Consider the following 20,950-nt stretch of genomic DNA (forward strand, 5'->3'; position numbering starts at 1 on the left):
CTATCGAAAATGGAGGCATATATGATGAAGAAATCAAAGTTAAAAAACATTAAATCCAGGACAATGTTGTTCCAACTATATATGCTAGAACATGTTAATAACATAGAAGAAGGAAATAATTTACAAATCTCTAAATTTTGTACGATTCATTTGGTGAAAGGGTTTTAACAGTCGGAAATGTAAAGACAATCCAAGGGGGGATTGTCGTCTGAAGGAGAAGCAAAATCAGAATTCAGCTTCTCTCAACTACTCGCTGCCTTCTCTTCATTACCACTTACCCTGCCGAACACTAAAATACTCTTCTTCTCTAGTGAAATCCCTGGATTCTCTGCAGGCTTCAAAATGTCCGTTAGTAGCTTCTACCCTACTAGTTGAGGCTACTGCTTATTATTTTGTCCTCTCTTCTTTCATGTTGCTGCCACTGCCGATTTGGCATTTGTTACTGCTTGTTTTCTTCTACCCCCATTCTTTCCCACTTCCACCTCCACCTTAAAATCTTCATCGCTGAAATCATCGTTTTCATCTTCCCCATCAGATATCTCTGTAACAATTAACGACTTTTTGTGTGCTGCAGCCCTTGATACTTTCTTCCTCGCTGGCACTTGGGGAATTTCATGTTAATTCCCAACATCAAGAACAATAAGTTTTGAAATGAACAGAAGACTCGATAAGTATAATTGTAGTAGTCATTAGAGGGGTAATGAAGAAAATGTTAAGATTTGAAGGTGACGGTCAAAATTCAAAATAAATGTCACAGATCACATGATTTCAATCCTAGGCAAGTTATAAATTTAGTAATTATAAGCTATTGGCTTCTACTGGGGGATTTCAACTGTGTCCTTTCAGTTGCTGAGAAGGAGAATGGTTGGCCTGTCTCTGATTATGATACTAGAGATATGGGTGATTGCTTCTTTAACTCTATTCTATCTTATCTAAGATCATTAGGGTGTTTCCTTACTTGGACAAATGGTACGGTTTGGAGCAAACTGGATAGGGTGGTTGCTAATCAAAGATGAATTCTGGAGGATCTGAGGGCTAAGGTTGAATTCCTTTTCCCTGGGATTCTCTTTGATCACTTAGTGTGCCTCATTTCCCTGTTTGAAGAGGGGTGTCTGGGAAGACAATCTTTAAAAATTTTCAACATGTGGACTCTAAACCATAATTTTCTAGACATTATCAAATAAGGTTGGGATGCGCAGGTCCAAGGCTTTGAGCAATTCAAATTGGTGAGGAGACTTCAGGGCTAAAAAAACCTCTAAAGGCTCTTAATGCATCCCATTTCTCCCACATTTCGGCTAGAGCAGAGAAGGCTAGGAATGATGTGATCGAGCTCACAACAGAAACTGCACGAGAATCCCTTGGATGGTGACTTGCAACTACTACTAAATGAAAGGAGAGAGACTGTGAAATGATAGATGGTCTAGGTGTGCTGGATCTGAAAGCCTGGAATCTTTCCTTGCTCACAAAAACACTCTGGAATATCCACTCTAAAAAAGACTCTCTCTGGTCCAAATGTGTCAATCAAATCTACCTGAAAGGTTCAAGTCTATGGGAGGCCAGGATAAAAAATGATGAATCCCCACTATACAAAAAGCTCATTGGAATTAAGAACCAGATTATGTCAAGATGTGCCAACCACCTGGATGCAGTGCTTCAACTTTTTGAGGAATGGGACCTCGACCATTCTAGCTCCCCCCTATATCTGCCCAATGTTCCATGTAAATACTCATTTTGATCAATATATTTACTTTTCGATCAAAAAAACCGTATGATAAATTGATGGATCATCGACTCTCTTTGTGCAGAGATAGCGGCAATAAATGGAACATGTTAACATTTAAATATTTCCTACTCAATAATATAATATATAAAGATTTTCCTATTTAATTAAATATAATTACTATATATTTATAGTGTATGACTGTTATATATTACATTTTTAACTAAATTACAAATTGTAAATTAAGCAAATCTCGCTACTCCAAGTAGCGAGATTTAAACGCCAGGCTAAGTTCTCGCAGAGACGCGTGGCAGCAAAATCTCCCTACTCCAAGTAGTGAGATTTGTTTAATGTCAACACGTGACAAATCTTGCTACTCCAAGTAGCGAGATTACGTCAGAGTCATTCTGAGAAATATTTTCCAGAAAGAGGTATTATTTAATATATATATATATATATTTTAAAAGATAATCCGAAAAAAAAATCGGACAACCATGCTACCACTCATGAGAGAGAGATGATGTGATGGTTGGAAATGTTTTAAACGACAGAGCAGTCAATGGATGAGCATGAAATGCGAAAGCTCTCTCTCTCTCTCTCTCTCTCTCTCTCTCAAAGTCATCCTAATGCCCAAGCTTCTTCAGCGACAGGTATGGTTAGTTGAGTTTTTATTATATTTATTTATTATGACTGCTTTCGTGGGCAATGAATTTCGCAGGCAATGTGTTTGTTAAAATTTCTCAATGTATTTTACTTTATTGTTATACTATTTTCACTTATTTATTGAGTTGGCTACGTTATGTTTTTTCCTCAAGAAGCTTTATCAAATTTAACAAGTTAACAAGACTAGCAACATCTCAATGTCAGCAATGACCCAAGTGCCAATAAGTATGGGACACCTACAAGTGATGCATCTCAATTATTAGGTTTTGGATTTAACCATATATATAAGCACACATTATCCACATAAATTTTTCAATATGAGACAAACTCAAAAGTAGAATTTTCAACAATTTCCCCCTCAGGTATGAATTGCCCAATTTCCCAACAGTTGCTCAAGAGGCTCTTACCACTGACATCTTATGTGTTTCGGATTGCATTCCACGTGCAGCCGAACCAATCCAACCTCTTTCGTTTTAACCCTATTCGGCTCCATCCCAAGTCTAGATAATCCTTATTGGCCTCGGCCATACACTTGGTCTTCCAACTATTAGCACGTTAGGAGAATTAGCTTCATGTCTCTACTTTTATGATGTCGCTCACCCAAAGTTACAAACCGTCGGCTCTGATACCACTTGCCAGGATCGGAGAAGTCCACGGTGGGTTTGATTCACATGAATGAACACCAACTTGACCTTAAAACTTAAGCATATTCGGTCTTTGGCCCAACCATGCATATATGCACCCATCATTCACTCAAATTTTTCAATATGGGACAAACTCACAAGTAGAATTCTCAACAATTTTATATGCCTTGAAATATTTAAAAAATACATACAATCTTTGAATTTAGTATGATAATATATAGAAAAAGAAAAAAAACATCTAATATTCAGAAAAAAAAAAAAAAGAATGATAGTAATAACATGAAGGAATAATGAAGAAATCCAAAATTAAATTTCTTAGCTAAACATAAATTTTAAATTAAATTTTTATTGGAAGAATTTTTTTAATTTTTTGAATTATCTTGGTTAATATTTACATGCATTTTTAAAAAAATAATAATATAATTCTAACTATGTAGGACAAATAAAATTCGATCAAGAATCAAGTCAATTGTGAAAGTTAGTCCATATGAATCAAGTTAAATTCAAAAACTATTATTAAACGTTAAATAATATACTGACATTTCACCAAAGAAAAAACAAGTTAAATTCAAAAGCTAAATTTATACAAACCAGAATATTTTGAATTTTCAAATTTTGAATTTAAATTGTATTGGCTAGATTTTAAGTTACTCCATTGAATATTTTTATTTACTTTTGTATGTGTGTGTGTGTTGTTTTTTAAATGATAGTGCTATAATTCAAACTATGTAGTAATGATAGTGCTATAATTCAAACCATGTAGTGCGATTATATTGAATGATTTCTATGTACTACTATAGATTTTTGAAATTTCTAATTAAATTTTATTTTTCTGACTTTTTGTCTATGATTATTTTGACTAATAATAATAATAATAATAATAATAATAATAATAATATAATTCCACATGTATGGTGCTAAAATTTTGATGGACAATTAAGTCAATTTTAAAAATTGAATGATTTCAAGGTTTGAGTTAATTTGAAAAATTAAAGTAGTTATGATCTTTCTTAAATAAGAGAATTCTTTGATTTTTTATAAAAAAAATTAAATATTTTTTGCTGATATTTTTATTTTTCTATTATATTTGACTACTTATTATTACATGTGTCTTTGTTTTCTTCTAAAAATAGTATAATTCGACTATATAGTGCTAAATTTGATGGGAAATCAAGTCAATTTTAAAAACTAAATAATTTGAAAATTCAATAAGTTTAAAAAATAAAAGGTAACAATGAACTTTCTTTAAACATAATTTTTTTAAAATTTCTTAAATTATGAGTTAAAACTTTATTTGAAAGAATTTTTAGGTTTTCTATTTTATTGGATATTTTTGAATATATATATATATATATATATATTGAAAAAATAATAATAACATAAGTCATCTGTGTATTGCTAAATCCTTAGACAATAGATAAATTTTGGGGTTGAGTTTCACAAAACTATTATTGAAATTAAATTTTGTAATTTTTACTCACTTTATATTATGTCCATTTAAATTTTTCTTTTTCTTTTTACTATCAAAGTCTTAAAATTAAGTAATGTATTGAATGATCACAAATTTTAAATTATTCAATATCGGTGCATAGCACGGAATCTCCACTATGTTTGTGTGTATATATATATATATATATGTGCATGCACTAGACAGAAACATAATATCTCTATGGTAGAATACATGGAGAAACTAGAATTTTATTAATTCTTTCCTTTGAAATGAGGACAACTCAGGTGGCTGCATCTGCTCCATCACTGCTAGCTATTTGAGGAATGTTAATTTCCAAGCATCCCACCCTGGCCCCCAAAGTACACACAGCGTCCAAGCCCACTCCCCATGTTTCCTATGTCTGCAACGCCATAGTATCTAGCAGCAGTGTCACAATAGGTTTCTATGTCGTCCCCGGGATCCACTTCTTGTCGAAGCTCATTAAACACCGTGACTTCCTTACAGAGTGCATCGAACCTGCCGATTTCGGACAACAGTCGAGAACTTCCCATCGGAGGGCTGGGCAAGTCTGTTGGACCATGAACCTCTCCTCCCCATTCAATATAATTAGCTTTCTCTGATAGCTGAGTGAAGAGTTTTGCTGGATAAAACCCAACTGGTATATGGTCTGCCCCAACTAGAAGCCACCAGTCTCCGGCAGCATTCTATACGACATTTATGAACATACAAGAGTTAGATCTTTTACACACAGACACATATAAGTTAGGAGAGTGGAGAAGACGGGATCAGTCAACTCTTTTATATACATACATACATGTATATAGATGGACTTACCCTGTGTATCTTGAGCTCCGTTGAATAATATTCTTTATTAATTATGGAAGGTTGCAGGACTCTATCAAGATGTATAGTGTTATTAGTAATAACAAAGCCACTGCACCGCGTATTGAAACAACCTGATCTACCACTAGCCTGTTGATAAGTGAAATAGTTGAAAATTTAGCAAGTCATTTAACTCATCAACCAAAAGTGTATTGTGCACATAAAGCTAGCAGCAAGGATGCTTACCTGGAAATAGAAAAATGCCCGAGTTCTAGAGTCACCAAATGCTGATGGATTCACCTAGAAAGCAAATAAACATTTGTATAAAACACTAAATAAGCGACTAATTAACTTGAGTGGGTATAAGAATTTCAAAAGCCACAAACAAACTTACTGTCCAACCCGCTGATATAATGTCACGACCATTTTGAATCTTTATTTGACCTGAGCTATATTGGTTTACATCAACGTCTGGATTGAAAACAGTGACAATAAATCCTGCCCCATTGTAACTTTTATTTGGTATTCTTTTCGTCCGAACGACAGCATACTGTTGAATACAATGTCTTCTTCTATTAGTCGAATAAGCATATCACAAATACAAACTTTTAATCATTTGAAATTCATCACCTTGCTCTTTTTTTCTTATTGATATTATGCATTTATGTAATTTAAGACACCCAAAGAGGCACCCAAAAATTCTAAACATGAACGGATAGTTTGAATGAGGTGAGGTAAATATAGTATATACTTTTTTGGTTCTCATATAGTTGGGGAAGAAATTACGATAATTTTAACACAAATCCCCCCCACCCCCACCCTCAACAACTAGAAATATTCTAGGCAAAGAATTAATGAGACGCTTGTTATGTTACAAGTCTTCAAGTGGAAAATGATTTCTATTACAAGAAATAAATTCATGTAACATATAGGACTTACATGAGTTCCGGGTATGTATTGAGTGAGGCTTCGATTTTGTGAAGGAAAGCTTTCTAACATGAGTCTCTCTCTAATGAGATCAACCTTAGTAACTCTCCTAATAGGAACTGTCCCAACGGCACATCCTTCTCCTTTGATGGCTAGATAAGGTTGTTCATTACGAGTTGATACATATCTATGTTTCCTACTCCCAGGAGCAAAATCAGGCATCATCTACACAAAACATAATGAAAAGCATCAAAAACTTTAATTGAATTTGCAACAAAGATATGAGCTGGAGATTTCGACAAGAAAAATATTAAGCAATACGAACCTGAGGATGGTAATTGTGGTTCTTCAATAAGGGGTGATCAAATGCTGGTTGTTTATAGAAATCAATACAATCATAAATATCACCATATTCCGTCTGTCAATGATAAAAAAATACTTTTTTACAAATCAATTACAATCTATCTTATGTACAAAACTCAAAGCACAAAACTTTTTTGTCATTAGTCTTGAAAAGGGCATAATAGATGTAAAGAGGACATGCTTTAACAAAAAAAAAAAAAGGTTTGATTTTGTGACCTTAAAGTTTGACTCTAATATCTTATCGTTAAGTTAGAAGTTTACCTTTCGTCTTTCATCTTAATGCATCTTATAGGTTAAATTAAAGTCAAAAGCTCGTCTAACAAAGGAAATGATTACCATGCATATAGAAGGGGTCTAAAATGACTTTTAAATATAGGAAAATAAATAAAACTTATTTTTGTAATATTTTTTTTTAAAAATATAATCAAGGAAATGTTATTTTCAAGAAGAAATTTTAGTGGTACAAATTTACAAGTAAAAAAGTAATCATGGAAATATTATTTTCAAGAAGAAATTTTAGTGGCACAAAATTACAAGTGTTGTCCTGTAATAGGGTGTGTACATACGTGAGTGGAAGTATGCATTTTTCTTCCCAAATAATTTCTAGATTAAAAAAAAAATAAATAGAAGGCAGTAGGAAGAGTTCTGAAATTTCTGTACATGCATCTTTACCTTAACTTGGTTTCCTACATTTTAAAATTTAGAATTTAGATGTTTAAATCGTTAAAAGAAGAATCAAATTCCTAAGAATACAGGTGGAAGTATTGCGAAACGAGAGATGAACTACTTTACTTTCTGCGGTCCAAATTTTTCTGGAATTTCAATTGATTAAAGAAAATCAAATAGACATTTGACAACTATATAGAACATCTTTTAACATTTAATTCTGTAAGGTTTTAAACAATAATAACTTGAAAATGCCATGTGATAACATTTTATCCAAGCTCTTAATATTTCATATCTATATATCTATATGATTAATTACATAAAGCCAAGAGCCTCTTGGTTTTGCATAATCACTCTTGCACTAACAATACAAAAAAAATTATTGTTGTGAAATTATGCCATAAGACTATGCAGGCAACAACAAAAAATCAAAGGGAGAAGAAGAATGTGAATTTACATAGTTTGACAATGTGCCGAAACCCTTAGAGTCCGTGTTAAATTTTCACTATAAAATGTGTAAAACATGTGCAAGAAATTTAAAGTATAAGAGATAAGATGTTTCACTCGTATTGTCTTCACTGCTGGCTTGTTTACACGCTTTAGTCGCTTGTTCAATTCTAAATGTTCTTCTCTAGATAAACGCCTATCACCTTGAACCTCATTATTTTTCAGAAGGAAAAGCCACAGAAGTAAGACTAGAAAGACTGGAGAGGAAGCTTTTAAATCCATTGATGTTACCTATAATATACAAAGAAATTATATCAAATATATCAATTGGTGCAACAATATGTGAAAAAAAAAAATGAATATGCAAAACAAAATGAAAGTTTTCTAAATTCTCATAAAAACCAAAACACTAAAAAAATTGTTATTTATGTGCAAGTGAAAGATCCATTACAGCACAGAAACAACGCCTCAAATGATTAAAGAATGAGAAAGAACAATATAACGAAATGGTTTATATAGAGTATGGAAACGTAGAGTCATATTCTCGTCATTTATTACTTTCTCTTTGAGACTTTTACTAATGACATTATGGCCCATGCCACTAATGCACTTGGCATATTCTCTCCATGTTAAGTGCAATGAATAGAATCAATGAGGAAGTGACCATTAAATACAATCCACTTATGCAAAAACCATAGTTGATCCAAGAGCCAATTACCGTAGGAATGCAAAAACAATGACCAAGAAAGCCAAGTATGGAAGGAATGCAAGAAACAATGTATTTGACTAACAAATTAATAGAGTTGAAAATGAATGAAAAATTACTAATGTTGACACCTCAATTTTAATCAGATCGTCCCAAGAAAACCCAGTATAATAAAGACCTAACTTTGCGTCCTGAACAAAACCCTTTTTTCAAATTTAAGACCGTGAGTCCCCTAAAAAAAAATGGATTGTTAGATAAAGTCCTTTTGAATTTAACTAATTTTTATGATTAGTTACAAAATTAATCTCCATTATTAGGTGAGTCCCCATAATTTTAAAATCAACTTCTCGTAGGCTGTACCACTAAACTGGCGATACATACTGGAGGATCAATCTCTACCAACTCTATGCGGAGTCTCTCCAAATCCATCATAATCGGATACGGGATCCCTATAGCTGCTAACACTGGTCTCGCAGACTTCGTGCTCAACGCATTAGCTACCACGTTTGCTTTCCTGGGTACACTACAAAAAACTTGGTTTTTAGTGACGAAACTATTAGTAACGGATTCAATTTCGTCACTAAAAGAGGGTATTAGTGACGGTTTTAACAACCGTCACTAATACGACACTATTAGTGACGAATTTGAAACCGTCACCAATAGTTTTATCACTAAAATTTGAAAAATATCGTGGGAAAACATTTTTTGTACAGAAATTATCTCGGAAAAATACTAGAGACAATTTCTACAGTATTAGCGACGAATTAAATCCGTCACTAAAAGAAGCTTATTAGTAACGATTAAATAACCGTCACTACTACTATTTTAAAATAAATAAAAAATTATTTTAGAGTATTAGTGACGAATTTAAAGATTCGTCACTATTAGTCTCTTATTAATGACGGATTTGGGAACCGTCACTAATACTTTTTTATTTAAAAAAATAAAAAAAAAAATTATTTCAGAGTATTAGTGACGAATTTGAAGATTCGTCACTATTAGCCCCTTATTAGTAACGGATTTGGGAACTGTCATTAATACTTCTTTTATTTAAAAAAAATTATTTCAAAGTATTAGTGACAAATTTTAAGATTCGTCACTATTAACCCCTTATTAGTGACGGATTTGGGAACCGTCACTAATACTTCTTTTATTTAAAAAAAATAAAAAAAAAATTTATTTTAGAGTATTAGTGACGAATTTAAAGATTCATTACTATTAGCCTCTTATTAGTGACGAATTTGGGAACCGTCACTAATACATTTTTTATTTAAAAAAATAAAAAAAAAATTATTTCAGAATATTAGTGACGAATTTTAAGATTCGTCACTATTAGCCCCTTATTAGTGACAGATTTGGGAACCGTTATTAATACTTTTTTATTTAAAATAAAAATAAAAAATTTTATTTCAGAGTATTAGTGACGAATTTGAAGATTCATCACTATTGGCCTCTTATTAGTGACGGATTTGAAAACCGTTACTAATACTTCTTTTATTTAAAATATATATATATTTTAGAGTATTAGTGACGGATTTTAAGATTCGTCACTATTAGCCTCTTATTAGTGATGGATTTGGGAACCGTTACTAATACTTTTTTATTTAAAATAAAAATAAAAAATTTTATTTTTGAGTATTAGTGACGAATTTGAACATTCATCACTATTAGTTTCTTATCAGTGACAGATTTGAAAACCGTTACTAATACTTCTTTTTTAAAAAAAAATTTATTTCAGACTATTAGTGACGAATTTTAAGATTCATCACTATTAGCCCCTTATTAGTGGTGGATTTGGGAACCATCACTAATACTTCTTTTATTTTAAAAAAAAAATTATTTCAGAGTATTAGTGATGAATTTAAAGATTCGTCACTATTAGCCTCTTATTAGTGACAGATTTGGGAACCGACACTAATATATTTTTTATTTAAAAAAATAAAAAATATTATTTCAGAATATTAGTGACGAATTTTAAGATTCGTCACTATTAGCCACTTATTAGTACGAATTTGGGAACCGTCACTAATGCTTCTTTTATTTAAAATAAAAATAAAAAATTTATTTTGGAATATTAGTGACGAATTTGAAGATTCGTCACTATTAGCCCCTTATTAGTGACGGATTTAAGAACCGTCACTAATACTTCTTTTATTTTAAAAAAATTAAAAGAAAATTATTTTAGAGTATTAGTGACGAATTTGAAAATTCGTCACTATTAGCCCCTTATTAATGACGAATTTGGGAACCGTCACTAATATTCTTTTATTTTTAAAAAAAAATTATTTCAAAGTATTAGTGATGAATTTGAAGATTCGTCACTATTAGCCTCTTAATAGTGACGGATTTGAGAACCGTCACTAATACTTCTTTTATTTAAAAATAAATAAATAAATTCATTTGAGAGTATTAGTGACGGTTTTGAAATCGTCACTAATGTTCAAAACCTTAAATTCCTTATCCCGACATATTTTCCTAGACTTTTCCTAAATTCCCTCCTTTCTCCTACCCGGGCCGTGCTCCTGCCATCTCCTCCCTCTTCCTCTTGACCTGCTCCTCCTTCCTCTTCCCTCCTGCTCCTCCCTCCTTCTCCCTCCTGCTACTCCCTCCTCCTCTCTGCACGTAGCGTCGTCCTCCCGCCACTGAGTCTCGAGCTGCAGCCCACAACGCCTCCACCCGTCACCGCGTCGCCCTGTTGCCTCCCATCGCCGCCTCGTCGCGTTGCCCGTCACCGCCCGCCGCCCACAGCTTCTCCAGCCATCCCCGGTGGCCATGGGTATCATGAACAGCTTCATCAATGAAATCTTCGAGAAGTTCGCTCAGGAGGCCTCACGGCTCACTCGCTACAACAAGAAGCCCACCATCACGTCTCGCGAGATCCAGACGGCTGTCAGGCTTGTTCTACCTGGCGAGTTGGCTATTTAAGGACCTGCTTAATTTCCATGTTTTTTTTTTATATATGACATTTAACATGCTCTGATACCATACTGGGGTAAACCTAATCGTTAACCTAAGGAATAAGAAGTGAAAATCAAATAAACATATCCATATATAATTATATACAATACCAGAGTGCTAAAATGTATCCTCAAAATATACATATATTTATGTTTTCCCAAAACACCCTCAACTGGCTAAGGTTATACCAAAATACTCCCACAATACTCACTTCACTATCAAGACAATACTGAAGCCCCTCTATCTGCGAGCCTGGTCTGTTCGCCTACTTGGATCACCTGAAAAATTATTCAACACTGGGATGAGCCAACGCTCAGTAAAACGAAATATGCTATTACTAGTGTGTGGAAAATGAGTTATAAAATTATGAAAATCTGTTTCTATAAAATCATGTATAACTGGATCTATAAAAGCAGTACAAGTTATAGAAATCATCACCATTCCCATGTTGCTTAACATATCAGTACTTTAGATTACTATTTAAAATACTTCTAATGTACATAAATATATTCTCTGTCTCTGGAAATCTGTATATACATAATAATAACTGAAATCTTCCCTATGAATAACTGTGTGTTATGATTTAATCCCTCATGACAAGGTTGTGTGGACCGTAGGCGGGATCTACCCTGGCTGGCCGACCAGGGTAAACCACTATACTCCCTCGGTCTGATCTGCCCTCCTCAACCCATATTTGATGGGGAGTCTGTTCATGTCTAGGGCACTATACGATCGACCTACTACCATGTATTATCTGAATAGGTGGTTGCACTCTATAAATTGTATATAGTTACGGTACCATGCTCTGTAACTGTATGGTCCAATAGGATCTGATACTATATAATAGATTTCTATAGACAACTACCTGTTTACCATGATTCTATAGTAACTGTATAAACCATGACAATGAAATAAACTGTAACTGTATCATTTGTATCTCTGAATTGAACTGTAATCTGTAAGTCATGGTACTGAAAACTATATAATCATGGTACTATAAACTGTATAATCATGGTACTGTAATTATTATAAAACATAACCACTAGCTGTATATTCTGTAAATCATAACCTAAAAATACTGTAAAACATGTTTCTTTACTATACTCATATTCTCAAGCCACATAGTAATTTTATACATAATATTCATAATTAATAAACTGTATAAAGTCTTGCTGTGAAAATAACCTAGTAAAAATATATATTTCATACTGGAATCATTTTTGAACTACCTAGCATAACATATTTCCCTTACCTGTTTCCTGCTAAAAACCCCTTACTATAACGGGTCCAACACCTGTAGGGTTCTCCACTCAACACCCCGAAAATCATAAATCTCAGAACAAATTATCAATATTTCTTGGCTTACATCATTTTCTATAACTGTCAACAGACCAAAAACTGAATAAAAGACTTTACCCTGAATTTGGGATGAATTCCAACTACGTTTCACCAACGATTTACTTTGGCAGACTTACAGAGAACTTTGCCAGGAGCGTCGTGGTGGCCTCAGATCGTCGATCCGGTGACTGACGGGACTAGAATCGAAGAGAGAAGAGGGAGAGGTCGTAGGAGAGAGAAAGGGGGAAGTATTTTGCTCTGAAATGTGATAAAAATCCGAGTTTTCACTATTTATAGGATTGGATTTGTCGACGAGACACATCACCTCGTCGACGAGTCCTTAAGTAATTTCGTCAACGAATCTTACCCTTCGTCAACGAAATTCAGAGTAGCCCAAATTCTTCACTCGGTATTTTCTCGTCAACGAATCTCACCCTCGTCGACGAGGTCCTGTTGTACTCTCGTCAACGAATCCCCTATATTCGTCAACGAGGCTCTGATAAATTTATGGGGTATTTTCCCAAAGTGCGATGTCATTGACTACCTCCTTCTGTTACTGTTTCCATTTATCTCCCTCTTTATTATTTAAATACCATTATTCTTTGGATCGTTATAGGCTAAGCATGCGGTGTCCGAGGGTACGAAGGTCGTCACGAAGTTCATGAGTTCTTGAATCAGATAGATCCGTCGATTACCAGTTGTGAAGATGTTTTCCGAAGTTAATATTTCTAAGGATAAGATTTCATCAGATATGACTATTTTTAGGGTTTCTTCTTCATAATTTTTTTTTCAAATTTCCTCTTTACTTCATTGTGAATTCGGATATGTTAGATTCGTATGTTTGCTGAGGTTTCTGAACGAGCTGACTCAGCGGGACTCGGACGCGGATCGAGTCGTGTGGCTGTAGCGAAATTATCAAGTCGTGCTTAGAGTTTTGAATTCACTGGTTCGCAGATCCCTCAACACGTTTCGAAAATCGATAATGTTTTTTTGAAAAAAAAAAAAAATTTGCATTGATCTTTAGATATTTCGGATTTTTTTTCCTTTTAAGGGTGTGTTAATGGCGGCAGCGGCAGTGGTGCGCAGGGGCCAGTGAGGGAGGCAGTGGAGACAGTGGAGAGGGTAAAAAAATTCATAAATGATACCAAACAAATGCAAAGGTTTTCATACTAGATTATTTATTTAGCTGCCATGTTAGGTGTCACGATGGTTCACTTTGCTTACTGTGGTTGAGGTAATAATATTAGGAGGATGGCTTGCTTTACATTGAAGCTGACCAATCAGGAGCAGACAGTTGGAAACTGGATCCAGTTGTTGAACTTTTGAAAGAGGGAGCTGTGGGGGTCATTCCCACAAACACTCTGTATGTTCCTTCCTTTACAGCTTATGCTTCTCTACTCCCCCTGTTTTTTTCTTAATTGAAATTTCAGTATGATAATGAGCTTCTATACTCAAAAAAAAGCCTTTTGGAAGTGGTTGGGCAGCTACAATTTTTTTAGATAATTTGTTCTTTATTACATATATCTGCAGTTGTTGGTTTAGATCTTGTTATGTTTCACATGTGCACTAATATTTGTTGTAGTGGTCATGTTTGCAGGAGTCCGTGATTGGTTGTCCATTGTAGGTTTTTCTCCGTGTGCTCATAACTCTCATTTTATTTATTGGTTTTATTAAACTTCCACTTTGTCAAATTTGCATTATAAATTTATTTCTTTTGATTTTGCATTCCATGTTGTTTTGATTCATAAGCCAATATGTTGTCTACGAAGGAATGTGATTGTTGGTTAGATTGACCCTTCATTCTGAGAGCAAGGAGTACAAATTTTTGAATGGCATTGCTGTTTTGTAATTACATGTGCTACTTTATCAGAAGAATCCTGATTGATACATTTGAAGGATAGGATATACGTATACTGGGTAGATCAATACATTCATACATAAGTACCAACATATGTAGTTTTTCTATGGATTTATCTATGTATTCACATTAATATTGGGGGTTCCCTTCTCATTCTATGTATTTAGGTATTTTTTTAGGAAGCTGAAGAAAGTTAAGAAGAGCAATGGACAAATTCTCGCTGAAACCCAAAGTTCAGCATATTTATAAGGTGCGGATTCGTTGACGAGTCCATGAAGGGAGTTCGTCGACGAACTCATAACCCTCGTCGATAAAATTCAGGCTCTACTAAACCCCTTTCTGTAAGTTCTCGTCAATGAGACACTAGTCCACGTCGACGAGCCTAAGAAGGATGCTCGTCGACGAGGGCCCTTCGTTTGTCAACGAGACCTTACTGAGTCCCTTGCGAAAAATCATTTTCTCTCCTTTCTTTTATTTACTTAATTTCTATAATTCTTCGAGTTTCTACACATACTGTTAAAGTAGAGGAGACAACAACAAAATTTAGAAATTAGAGATTTAAGAGAACAAGGGATCGAAAACAGAGAAGAAATAACAAGAGAATGGAGAAGATGAAGAGAAAAGGAGAAGAGTGAGGGAGAATGGGTGGTCGAAAATGAAAGAATGAAGATCGTTGTTGGGCTCTGATACCAAATGACGCAGGGGCAGCATCAAGGTTCAACAACCATGGAGAAATTAGAAGAGAAGAAGGAAGGGGAAGGGAGGAGAGAGTGTTAGCTTTTCTAGGTTTCATCCCATTTTGATAATGACAAACCAAGACATCTAATTGTAATACTAAGTGTGTTTACAAGAATTAAGGTATTAAGCACAATAACGTATGCAAATTGGAAGTCATGAACCATGTAAGACGATGTTATTTGGCTATGAACATGGAGCTTATAAAGACCAAGCTTGAAGACTATGGTTATGATTACAGAGCTCATGAAGTCCAATCTTGAAGAATTAAAAGAATTTATTTCATGTATTTTGCAAATAGGACCTATGTGAGAACACTATCATTGATTATGTGAATAAGCTCATAGGTGACCTTAGTTGGATCCTAAGCACTCTATATTTTATTAAAAATCATTTTATAAATGTGCAAAAATTATTTCAAAGTGTTAAAATCATTTCTGGAATGAAAAACCCCAAATCAAGATTCTCCAAATCCCCTCTTTCTTTTCTACCACCGCATTGATATGCAATTTTCTCTATCAATAACTTCGCATCTTCAAAAATCTTCAACACGAAAATTGTTGGATATTTTCTTAACTTTCTATAGATACCAAGATCTCCCCTTTTGGAGTTCTCTAACAAAAGTTATGCCCTAAATATTGAGGGGTGTTTTAGGAAAATCACGGCTGAAATCTCCAAAAATTTGGGCAATTGAGTCCCCAATTCGGTCAACCGAACCCTATGGCAGAAAGCCGCAACGGCTAGAAAATGGCTAGTTTTCATAAGGATTAATTATTTTTAGAACTCAACGACCATAAAACGGCTAGTAGACCATCTTGCCTATAAATACAAGGACTTTAACTTGTTTTTGGAAGAAGAGAAAAGAGATATATACATCCATCTTAAAAATCCAAGTTTTTTATCTTGGTTGAAAATCTTTCTCAAGGACTTTGCAAATTCTTTATTTATCTTTCAAGTGCTCACCTTCTAGATACTCGTTAAGCTTCATTCATAATCATTTGAGAGTGTATTAGCTTGCTATATTTATTGTACTTATCCGCTCAAGTTTGGAGCATTATTTGTACATCTATTGTTATTGATTCCACTTTGTAAAGGCATCTCCGTATGTTGAAGGAAAGAGGCATCTCCGCCTATTGAAGAAGAGAGGCGACTGCCTAGTGAAGGAGAGAGGCGTCTCCGCCTAGTGAAGGAAAGAGGTAACTCCACCTATTGAATGATGGATTGTAAAGGCTTCTCCGCCTACTGAAAGAGAGGTTTCTCCACCTATTGAAGGAGCACATAGTGGAATGCTCAAGTGAGTTGCTTGAGGCAAGAATATAGGCAAGGATTGCTGAACCTTGTAAAAATACGGGTTTCATTCTCTCTTCTCTAATCTCTTTAAATTAAGCACTTTTTTATTTGCTCATATTTGTTGTAAATATTGATTGCATTTACTCATTTATATCACGTGCTTAAATTGTGGTTATAATTGTTAAAGCATTAGTTTAAATTTTTAAATACCCAATTCACCCCTCCCCCTCTTGGGACTACACATTTTCTGACAAAGAGGAGATACTCGAAGAAAACTCACTTTCAACTTCAATTCAAATTCATCAACAACCTACAACATGACTTTCACACACTATTTATAAGAAAGCCTCTAAACATATGAAATTACGCACATACTCCTAAAACTACATTCCATTACAAACGTACCCCTAGAATTCGCAATTACTACAACAAGCTCCCAACATAAATAATCCTAATACAAGCAACTACACACATATACCTAAACAACTAAATAACTAAGCACATTTGGGTTGTGGACCCAATAAATCATTCACCCTATTCTTTGAAATAGGCCTCCTAATTGGGCCGAAATGATCCATCCAAATAGTCGGTTCTCGGACTACATCATTATGCGTTCGGGAGGTTTGGAACTTGAAAAGAGAGGGAGAACAGTTCTGTAACAATAATAGGGTGCACACAAAGTGAGGAGAGAAACAATGGGAAAAAATAAAATAAAATAAAATAAATGATAAAAAAGAAATAAAATGTAAATAGACAATAAAAGATAAAATAGAAAACAGAAAAAAAAAATCAGGAAAATAGAAAACTTATATGATTAAAAAGAAAATCCAAAAAATTAAAAATTTAGAAAATAATAATATATTTTTAAATGCATAAAAATAAATATAAATTTAAACTTCAAGAAAAAAGTCATAAAATAGAAAATTTGGAAAAAAAGATGAACTATTTAAAATTCAAAAATCATAAAACATCCAAAATTCAGGAAAAACCAAAAACAAAAAATCCTATCATCGTCACCAAAGCAACCCAAGCATTTTATGGATCATTTTCTGCCATGCAGAATATAAAATTGCACACTACGACAGCCTTCTATAACCATACAAATACTGCGCATAAATCTCTTGAAGTCAGTTTTATCGTTAGCTCATTCATCAGTCACCAGGGTGGCATCAGATCACGGTACAAAGCAGAAGACAGTAATCCTCCTAAACCCGATCAATACAACAATAACTACTCCTATAGCAGAATGATACAACAGTCCTTCCCCAGATGAACCAATATTAAACAACTCGAAGGCATAAATAAGGATCCCTGTCCAAAACAGAAAGTTGTAAAGAAGTACATCTCACTAACATCGTTGCAGTCCATCTCGAAGAGCCGATGAGAAACGAGAAGGGCATTTTACAAAGAAAACTGATTGGACAAACTTCGTAACTCCATACTTTTTTTGACTGGAGTTCTTAACCCTAAATGTAAAGAGTTCAAAGGCAAGTAAGAGAGCATTAAGCTAATGCTATCAATATCAGTAAATCCCTTATGAAAAACAACCAAAATGCTGTACAACTGCCTAAATTATCTCACATAAGCTCAAGTACAACTTGGTAGCGCCTAAATTATCTCACATAAACTCATGTACAACTTGGTAGCTCCTAACCATAAACAAAGAAGGGGTGTAAAGTTCTTTATACTTTAAAATGCATTTTACTAGACTGTTTTATCACATGAAGAAAAGGAAGAAATTGTACCCATTGCACAATAGCCTCTTATCAATCTCATCATAACAAAAGCTCTGACTAAATAATAATGACCAGCGGTTACTAGGGACTTCAATAACACACGCTTAAAGCATCTGACCTCTCTATTCTGACTTCTTGGGTGGACATTGGAATCCTTTGCATATTGCCAAAATTAAGATTGAGCTTCAATGATGAACAAGGAAATGTTCTGGTGTGGCACTACTCCTTGGCGAAACTTCTAAAATATGGTTTCATAATGCCTAACCAAATTGCTTGATAACTTGTTAACCAAACCCTGGAGGTACATCAGGGTCCTCATCATTAACATCACATGGCTGCTGCTCCAACACAGCAGAAAATCCAGGGGGTCCACCAGCATCAGCATCACCAAGCTTCGATGCATCCTCTGAGTGGCAAGGCTGTTTCTTCTGTTCATTGATGAGCCCTCCTTCATTATGCAAGGATAGGTGCAGCTCCTCCTTGTGTTGCTCATCGTGGTGGTTCTCATTTTGCTCAGTAAGAGAAAAACCTGGTGGTTCTTTTGGTTCATTATCAGACAATGACTCGTCAATTTCAGTGGTAGAAACTGCAACAGGGCCATTACTGTCAACCTCCTGCACTATCATTGGATATTGCGGAGAGGAAGATGCCTCTTCTTTCCCTTTTGGATTCAATAATTTATTGTAGACAGATTGTACTGTTTCTGTAATTTCGCTTTTCATGCCATCAGCTGACCTGATTATTTCCCACAAGCCAGCAGATATCTTGCCCATCACTTCATCCCTACAATAAGAAACACAAGACTACTGAAATTGGTTGTGAAACAGTCAACCATTGATCACAGAACAAGGTTAACCACACAGCATATGAGATCAAGGCCTTCACAGCCATAAGACAAATTAGAAACAGATCTTGAGAATGAAAACTCAAAATAATTAAGCTCCCCTTCCAATTCAATAACAAAATTGCCACCAATATGTCAATTTAATCTGCTTGTACTCTAATTTGTGTTCCTGGATGTGTCCATATGACACCCAAGACGGAATTTATTCACAACAAACCTCAAGTTTTTGATTGGGCAGAAAATGGAATCGTAAAAAATGGGAACAAATAAAATCTAGGGGACCATTTGGCATCATTGTCAAAAGATATGGAAAAGAGTACCAAAAAGAAGAAACTAGAACTAGAAATTGAAAAGTGAAAATTAGCAATCTATCTCGTTAATTTCTAGGTTAAAAAACAAATTAAAAACCCAATTGAACGCGTGTTCATTTTTGTCTGGTTAAGTAACAAGTGATGTGTTTAGAATAATGAAAAAGCAACAAAATCCAAATTAAAAGATATTATAGTAAAAATAAAAATTAATTATGATTATTATATTTTTATACCCACTCTTTAGTACTTCAACAATCATCGTGTTGCATGCAAAATCTGAAAATACATGTCGAATGAATTTCATCTCTTTTTCAAATTTGTAGAAATTTTAGGGGACATTTTTATTTTTACTTTTATTTTAAATTTACATGGTAATTGGTAAATTCGTTTCAATTTTTTCATTAAAAAATTATGCACATAATAATCCATAAAAATGAATTATGGATATAAAAGCACTGGGGGCAAAAGTAAGATTAACAACAGAAATTAAAAACTAGCAAAGCGTACATCCATATTGCCATCACCTATATTTTGCACTCTACCATAACAAAAAATAGAACACAACATAAAAAGACTAAACAATCCCTAATTTACCGAAAAACAAGGATTAAATAAGGAGCCCTAAAATTAGAAAAACCTGAAAGAGCAGCCAATTACAATTAACGACCAGTCGACCACTGAAATACCTAGAGAGTAGAGACTTTAGAAGCTTACCCAATCTCACCATAAATGGCATCAGAAAGTTGTCTGGGCTTCATACTTCCCGCACCTGGCCGATTGAGAGCTTCCGATTGCTTTACCATAGAAACAATCGTATTACGCATGTCTTCCTGCACGACATTGCCTCATTCAGAGAAAAATAGAAACTGAAGTTCAAATTTGTTACAAGAACAGTTTTGGAGACCAATTTTTTCTACAGAAACTGCTATCATAATTGAGATCATATATCTGGAATTTCTACGAATATTTAACTACTGAAGAAGAAAACCCTAAATTATTCATGATGCATACGTTATCTTTGAGCTTTCGGACAATTTGGAGGCGGAGCCTGTCGAAGTCGCCGTCGTCCTTCAGCTTCGCAATGACCTCTTCGGGGCTGATCTTGTGACAGCTCTCCATTGCAGAGATCTCGCACCCAGCTATAGCTTTCGCCGTTAAATGCCAGCGCCCGCCAAGCACAAGCGGAGGGAAATATCCTTACTATGTACGGCACCAGCAACGGTTTGGGAATACGGGTTCGTAGCTTCTTTGGAATCTTATAGAACTGTGAAAAATAATATAGGAAAATTAAAAAAAAAATCTAAAAAAATAAAAGAAATATTAGCATATTTAGCTAATATTTATAAATTTTTAAAAATAATAGTATAACTAAACATATATTTATTTTTTCCATAATTAAAATAATAAAAATATAAAAAATATAAATTAGATAATATTAGAACAAAAATGAAGATAATTATAATTATTTTCTT

The 20,950-nt window shown here is 34.1% G+C and overlaps 2 protein-coding genes across 2 annotated transcripts; both read right to left on the minus strand.

The window, feature by feature from the left end:
* Nucleotides 1–407: 407 nt before the first annotated feature.
* LOC131163494 (protein neprosin-like) lies at nt 408–8,996 on the minus strand (the record flags this gene model as incomplete). The annotated part of the gene is made up of 9 exons (XM_058120090.1): nt 408–601; nt 4,824–5,181; nt 5,312–5,449; nt 5,546–5,599; nt 5,694–5,849; nt 6,323–6,451; nt 6,543–6,644; nt 7,820–7,861; nt 8,973–8,996. Coding segments are annotated over 9 exons (1,197 nt in total), but the record flags the coding sequence as incomplete, so codon positions are not given.
* A 9,259-nt stretch (nt 8,997–18,255) lies between these two features.
* Nucleotides 18,256–20,736, minus strand: LOC131164550 (uncharacterized). The gene is made up of 3 exons (XM_058121824.1): nt 20,490–20,736; nt 20,193–20,308; nt 18,256–19,106 (listed from the first exon to the last, which is right to left on the minus strand). The coding sequence occupies exons 1-3, from the start codon at nt 20,595–20,597 to the stop codon at nt 18,608–18,610; spliced, it is 723 nt and encodes a 240-aa protein (XP_057977807.1). The 5' UTR covers nt 20,598–20,736; the 3' UTR covers nt 18,256–18,607.
* Between the last annotated feature and the right edge of the window lie 214 nt (nt 20,737–20,950).

The sequence above is a fragment of the Malania oleifera genome, chromosome 9, assembly GCF_029873635.1.
Source record: "Malania oleifera isolate guangnan ecotype guangnan chromosome 9, ASM2987363v1, whole genome shotgun sequence".
Taxonomy (NCBI): Eukaryota; Viridiplantae; Streptophyta; class Magnoliopsida; order Santalales; family Ximeniaceae; genus Malania; species Malania oleifera.

Excerpts from the sequence above, each read along its gene's own strand:
- LOC131164550 (XM_058121824.1), bottom strand. The coding sequence starts at position 20,597 with ATGGAGAGCTGTCACAAGATCAGCCCCGAAGAGGTCATTGCGAAGCTG. Across the intron at positions 20,309-20,489 it reads TCCGAAAGCTCAAAGATAAC|GAAGACATGCGTAATACGAT; the intron begins GTATGCATCATG and ends AATGTCGTGCAG. Across the intron at positions 19,107-20,192 it reads GCCATTTATGGTGAGATTGG|GGATGAAGTGATGGGCAAGA; the intron begins GTAAGCTTCTAA and ends TTCTTATTGTAG.